Source organism: Nematolebias whitei, chromosome 22 (assembly GCF_014905685.2).
Source record: "Nematolebias whitei isolate Nwh7 chromosome 22, NemWhi1, whole genome shotgun sequence".
Taxonomy (NCBI): Eukaryota; Metazoa; Chordata; class Actinopteri; order Cyprinodontiformes; family Rivulidae; genus Nematolebias; species Nematolebias whitei.
In genome coordinates this window covers 2236491-2243494 of record NC_056519.1, presented here as the reverse complement: position 1 = coordinate 2243494, position 7004 = coordinate 2236491, and the positions used below count along the sequence as shown (strand labels likewise).

Sequence of the window (7004 nt, the reverse complement as noted above, 5' to 3'; positions counted from 1 at the left end):
CCAGCAGCAGCAGGTCTGACCCAGCAGGTCTGACCCAGCAGGTCTGACCCAGCAGCCGCAGGTTTGACCCAGCAGCCACTTGTTGAGTCGAACAGTTTGGATGAGACCAGGTCAAGTTTTCCTGCGTTGATGATTAAAGTTGGACCTCATTTAGAAGAACTCATTATTTGTAATAAATCCACCTGCTGAAGGTTCACGGCTCCTTTTCTTCCAGGAGTCCGAGCAGGAGACGCACCTCCTCACTCTGGTATCCTCCTCCTGACTCCCCTCTGTTGTTTAGCGTGACTAACAGCACCGAGACCGAAGTGTGTTTGTTGCATCATGCACGGCAGGTTGAGCAAAGCATGCTGGGACGGCTTGCACAAGGCCCGATGGATCGTTTCAGTGCACGTGTTTGTCTTCCTTGGCTCAAGTGTTTTAGTTTGTGGATAAAAAAATTCATCTGAACATGGAGTAGAATCGGAGCAGAACGTTCAGGACCAAACATCGGGTCAGTCTGACGTAAGAGCGAGGACTAAACGTTGGTTTCAGATCCAGTTTGAACGTCGATCAATTGAACTGAAACAGAATCTACGGTCGATCTGGACGAGTCAGTGGACGCCTCTTACCGTGTCACTTCCTGTCACAGGAGCCCTGCGGTCCAAAACCACAAACTAAATTTCTGTTCTGTCGGTCTGGACATGTCAAGGGATATTTGGGTTTCTCGTTGTTTTTTTTCAATAGATTTTACCATGAGTAGTCTTGTCGCGATAAACAATTAATCAATTAATCGCATGATAAATTAAAATGATCAACCTCATTTTCATTTATTGACTTTATCGTTTCTTCATGTCTCTCTTTCTACTGAAGACACTGGACGACAAAAGGATCAACTCGGGTTCTTCACTGACCCCGCCCTTTCTCTTTTCTCTTTAAAATCTGTTTTAACGATCCAAATCATGTTTTTGGATCGTTAAAAGCAGCTAAGCTACGAGCTAAGCTAACAGGCCGACATCAGGGAAAAAACCTCCGTCTCGTCGAAGCTCCAAAATTCACGGTTGAAACTCGTGCCTTCGTGTAAAAAGTTGTTTTTCTCTGCAAAAAGAAACTGAGAACTTGTTCACTGATTTTTTATTACAAGCTTTGTGTGAAAAATGTTAAAGAGCTCAAACTACACCGAGCGTCCGCCATTTTGAGAACCAAAAAAAAGGAGAGACAGCCCATGTCACGTCAAGAGGCCTCCCTCTAATTTTTCTTAAAGAGACACGCTGCTCACTCCCTCACTATCCATCCTTCTGTTCAAACTGTCTTATACTGACATCCAGTGGTGAAAAAAGTTACTACACTCAGAATTAAACAACATTTCTTCTTAAATTTGACCATTATTACTAATTGAAATGGTAAATGGACTGTATTTATACATATTTACTTTCTATCTGATCAAGACACTCAAAGCGCTCCAGACTACAATCTGTGTCCTCGTTTACTCATTCAAACAGCTCTCTACTAGACCTCTACTAGACCTCTACTAGACCTCTACTAGATCTCTACTAGATCCCTACTAGATCCCTACAAAGAATAATCAGAACTTGATCACGTTCATTGACTTGCCCAAGGACGTTTTGGCATGTGACTGCTGGTGGATTTGAACTCCCAACTCTTGCATTGGAGGACGACTGCTCTAACCACTGAGCCACAGCCGCCCACAATTGTCAAATTTCAAACAATATTATCGTTTATCGCAATAATTTCTGAGACAATTAATCGCCGAGCAGAATTTGTTATCGTGACAGGCCTGACCACGAGAGACAAAAGGTTGATTTTTTTTTTTAGATCAAAGCAAAAGAAACAAAAGTTCCTTTAAACTCTTTCGTCTCGAGACAAAAATGACTTTCTAAAGATCTCCAGAAATTGATTTGAACAGATCTCGTCCCTGAAGACAAGGCCTGTTCTTTTAAAGACTAAAGTTTTGAGTCAGTCCTGTCCGAGAATCAGTCGGATGAGACGAAGCTTCCTTTTTTGGAGATTTTGACATTTTCTTACGGAGCTCGTCTCATGAAAGACAAATTATTTTTTTCTGAACTTGTCATGAAACAAAAAAGTAAAATTTTTAATTCCCTATCGATTATTTTACTAGAAGAAAGTTAATTTCTGTATAAATCATACTAGGAGAACAAAACTGTTGTTTCATAAATTTAGTCAGAATTAACAAACGTTCCTGTCCATGGATCTGATGGAGTCGTACGTTCTCCAGAATCTCTCTCGGCCTTAAGGAAATAAATATGTTCTGCACCTTTAACGGATCTTATCAGTCGATTGTGTCCGCAGAAATATCGCTGGGTCCTGAAATCTCAAAACACCGGAGTCTTCGTCAGTAAAGCAGGTTGTTTTGTCTCTAACAGCCGTGGTCTTGAGTCTTGGTGTGTTTAGTTTGTCGTCCTGATTATCTGGTGGCCCAAATCAAGCGTCTAACTGGTCCGCTCCTGTTGGCTCTCTCCAGGCAACCATCATGTCAGGCTCCACCCTCAGCCTGAACCACGACCCCACCCCTCTGCGCAGCACACTCGGTCGTCAGGCGAGCTTCCAGGAACGCAGCAATTCCAAACCGCAGGTATAAAAACCACGTCTTGTTTTTTTTTGTTCTTCTGAGCTGGAGCTCCGGTTCTCCTGGAAGCATCTCTGCATTTTCCCATGGTGCATTGTGAAATTTCCCCAGGTCAACCCTCGCGCCAACACGTTGCCCTCGGACCCTCAGCGCCGAGCCTTTGCCATGAAAAAGATGAGGCAGGAAGTCAACGACATCTTAAACCAGAACCCTGTGGAACTCCATAAGGTGACAAGCGGTCCCTCGGAGCTGCGGTGCACTTTAACAGAAGTTTGACAGTAATTTACCGTTTTTGTTTGCAGCTCATTTTGGAGAAGGCCTCGGACCTGGAGGATTTTGGTTTCAGTGTTTCTGACGGTTTGTTGGATCGCGGCGTCTACGTTAATAACATCCGACCGGGCGGCCCGGCAGAGCGGGGCGGCCTGCGTGCCTATGACCGAATCCTGCAGGTACAGGAATCCACAACTGGCAGAACCTTTACAGCACCTTCGATTCTTTATCGTTCCGTCTCTAAACACGTTCTGTGTTCCAGATCAACCACGTTCGGACCAGGGACTTCGACTGCTGCCTCGTCGTTCCGCTCATCGCAGAGTCTCCAAATCGTTTGGAACTGGTCATCAGCCGAAACCCCTCCTCTTCCTCGTGCCCGCTGACCAATCACAACGAAGGCACCACCAACAGCCACTCCCATCAGCCAATCAACAGCGAGGTCGGGCCGTCAGAGATCTCCCTGGACCCGGTTGAAGATGGTGGTCCCATCAAGTGGAGCCAGCCAGGAGACAGCCTGCTGGCAGGGCTCGGCTCGGGGCAAGTCACTAATAACTCCTTATAGCAGACAGAAACCGGACCAAACTGGATTCAGTCTGGATCGGAGAGGTCAGTAAGGAGAACCGTGCAGCAGTTTTGGAGTCAAACTGGTTTAGAACTGTGTAAACTGGTTCAAAGTGGACCTCTCGTGGTGCTACACACCCTCTGGATGAACCTTTGACCTTTGAACTGCTAAAGCAGCCTGAAAGCACACCATTGGCCCGGAACTCTTCACATTTTCACCCAAACCAGTTCTAAACCGGTACAACTGGGGTCACCGGAGCCAGAATCACAACCACAGCTGGAGATACTGGTCCAGCTAGTCCAAGATGAAAAGTCTGCTGGTCCCACTGGCCTAGAGCCATGGCTGCTGGTTCTACTGAAGCCTCGACCTCAGCCAAGTGTACTGGTGGCGTGCAGACCTAAAACTGGGCCTTCTGGTCCCCCTGAAGGGACATGGATACTGGTTTTACTGTTCTGGGACAAGGGTTACTGGTTCTCTAAGCCTAGGGAACTAGTCTAGAAATACTACTAGTCTGGTGTGGTCCAGTGGTCTTACTGGTCAAAGACTCATGGGTTCTGGTCTTTGTATTCAACATTCAGCCATCTCCACTATAGTCAGAACTACACCAGTGGTCTTACATGGTCTAAACCAGTGGTTCCCAACCCTGGTCCCTGAGGAACACCATCCTGCATGTTTCAGTTGTTTCCTGCTCCAACGCACCTGATTCAGCCGGTTCATCACCCGTTCATTCAAATCAAGTGAAACATGCAGGACGGTGTTCCTCAGGGACCAGTGTTCGGAACCACTGGTCTCAACCACCATTCTAGTTCTCGGTCTCTATGTTACAGAACCACAGCTAATGGTCCCACTGGTCCGAGCTACAGGTCCTGACCTTTCTGGTTCTTGTTGTGGTCTTAGTGTAGATACTGAGGCGGACCAGAGCCTCCATGAGTCCAGAGTCGTGGCTTCTAGATCCAGAACTTGGGCTCTACTGGACAACAGCACAACCACTGATGGGATTCTAGTCCATGGTCCCTGAAAATGGACTGACGGGTTGCCAGGTAGACTAGGGATGCTCCAATCTGAGTGTCTGCAGCTGATTTTATTCAGATCACTGGAACCACGGCCGTCTCTTCTCCTGCCAATCAAAACTTTATTCATACAGCTCAGTCTCATTGAGTCACGAGGACTCCGTTTCAAGAGAGACCTCAGTCTTATGGTTTATATTCCGAGCCACTGGTCCAGAACTGGTCCACATTTTGCTGCTATTTATGACAAAAACCACTAGTTTGGATGTTAAACGTTAAAGACCCGCGGTGCAGTCGTTCCAAAACGAGTTGCTTTAGATTTAAAGTGAAAGTTTAATTAAAGTTACGTTTAATAAGCACTTTGTTTGCACGTTGCTGCGCCACGTAGAACCTGGAAGAAGGTGCAGGTCTGGACAGAACGAACGGTCCTGGTGGAGTGAATCTTCTGGACCACAAAGTTCTGTTTGGACTAATCCTGTCAGCAGAAACGAGCAAAGCTTTAAAAGCAACCCTCAGCTCTCTGCGTGTCGTTAAGTTTGGTCGTTTCATTCATTTTACCCAAAGGAAAGGAAAACTGCACAAACCTGCCGTTACCTTTAGTCGATTTATTGTTCAGAGGCTCCGAACCTTTCAGGTTCTGACCCACAGAGTGAGAGCAGCAGAAACGTGAGGACGTCACGACTAATGCGCCTAAAATCAAAGATACAGACACTGGAGCGACTGGTCTTTGTTTTTTAACAGCCTATAACACTAATGGAAAAATAATGTACAGTCAAATTTAAATTAATTTATTCATTTAACCTTTATTTACACAGGTAGTCTCATTGAGTCACGAGGACCCACCCCCACAAGAGACGTGTATTGGGCAGCTATGTGAGCGCCCGGGTGTGACCAGGATAAATGTTTTGGCGGCAGGAAGCTCGTTAGCGCATCCACAACAAATAATTCCATTAATTAGCCGCGGTGTTCAAAGTGTGTGAAAAAAGTAGCGGCTTATAGTTCGGAAAATACGATAACAATGATCTTTAACGAGCGAGTTTGGCAGCACTAGACGGGTTTCGTTATATTTGAGGTAGGATGTAAGTTAAAACTCAGAAGTTGTGGCTGTACTGCGACACACAGTGTGATATTTTGGAACTTTGTTACAAAATATTTCACTATATTTTTGAATCCTCCCTGAAATCACTAATAACGTCAGTGTTGTGCCGTAACACAGCAGTGACCCGTGGCTGTCAAACCCTCAAACCGTACAGGGATAAATGGGGGGGGAAGCTGCGCAGCGTTTGAAGCGCCTGGAAAAAGCTGAACTGGTGATTTAAATTAAGAAGTCTAAAAAAAATAGCCATAAAAATTAAAACTCTATCAAAGATACTAATTTTGATACCTGGAAATCTATTTATGTCGAGCCGTACATTCTTTATAGTTGGATCCGTAAAACAAGAAAAATATGCAGCGTTTTCTATCAAACATATTAAACGTGTAGGTGTATAAAATTTAAATATATATATATATAATTCCAAAACAGGACCTTCCTGATGGCTCAGACTTCACATTTGTCAGACAACGTTTGGTCATTTTATTTTGAAATGTTTGTTGACAAACATTTTGTTGGTTTTAAACGTGTTTTTTTACATCAAGCACACGGGGTGAGAGGAGAGTTGATAATATCAGAATAAAGCACTTAAAAGTTTCTAATCAATACGGTAACAATTAGCAGACGTTCTAACGAGAGGTCACATTAGAGCTTTGGCAACACATTAGACATTTAAGGGTTTTATTTTTTCAATCAGCTGATTCTGATCGGAGCATCCCTAATGAAACAGACACAAAGACGGAGGATTTAGTTTCAGTTTTGTGCCATAAACGAGCTGCTGGCTTTAACGATGACGATGATGAAGAGCAGTTCAATATGAATCTTTTTCTACAGTTTACAGTAGTCGGACTGGCCACACTGTGTACGTCTGTGTGCGTGTCTGTGTGTGTGCGTGTCTGTTAAGTGTGTGTGTTACACACAGGGCCAGTTAATTCAGCTCCCCGTCTTGGCTCCTCCCCCCCTGCCGTCCAACTTACATTTGACCAATCGGCATCGAGTAGGACTGACGGCTACGCTGCTGCTGATTGGCTGGAACCAATCAGAAAACAGTTCCCCCTGCCCGTCTGTGATTGGTTAGCGTTGAGGAAGAGCCAATCAGCTCCTAGAAAAGAGGCCAAGCATGACCCCGCCCCCGTAACAGTGATCTATTATGCTACTCAATAGGTGTGATTTTGATTGACTGTTGTCACTTCTGTTTGTCGCAGCGACCGAACCTGAAAAGTTGTATATTAGATAAAAAAAATAATAAAAAGGTTCTAGTTGCTGTTTACATCGAAACCGTCCAAGCCCAGAAGTTTCTCCTCGTGTTCATAAAACTGCGTCGCACAAAAAAGAATCCTTTCAAACCGGAAACGCATCGTGTGTTTGAGAGAGAATGATGTTTGTTTACTTTAGATGTCAGCATCTTCCTGCTCTTAGTCTGAACTCACTATTTAAACTGGCCAATCAGAACCCTCCCTCAGCACCGACAGCCAATCAGAACCCTCC

At 44.9% G+C, this 7004-nt stretch overlaps 1 protein-coding gene across 1 annotated transcript in view; it reads left to right on the top strand.

The window, feature by feature from the left end:
* grip1 (glutamate receptor interacting protein 1) overlaps nucleotides 1–4061 on the top strand; it is a 56324-nt gene extending 52263 nt beyond the window's left edge. The window contains exons 21-24 of the mRNA XM_037696020.1: nucleotides 2480–2590; nucleotides 2696–2812; nucleotides 2887–3033; nucleotides 3117–4061. Coding sequence (XP_037551948.1) covers nucleotides 2480–2590; nucleotides 2696–2812; nucleotides 2887–3033; nucleotides 3117–3416 — 675 coding nt within the window. The 3' untranslated portion in view covers nucleotides 3417–4061. The remainder of the gene's footprint in view (nucleotides 1–2479; nucleotides 2591–2695; nucleotides 2813–2886; nucleotides 3034–3116) is intronic.
* The last annotated feature ends 2943 nt before the right edge of the window (nucleotides 4062–7004 follow it).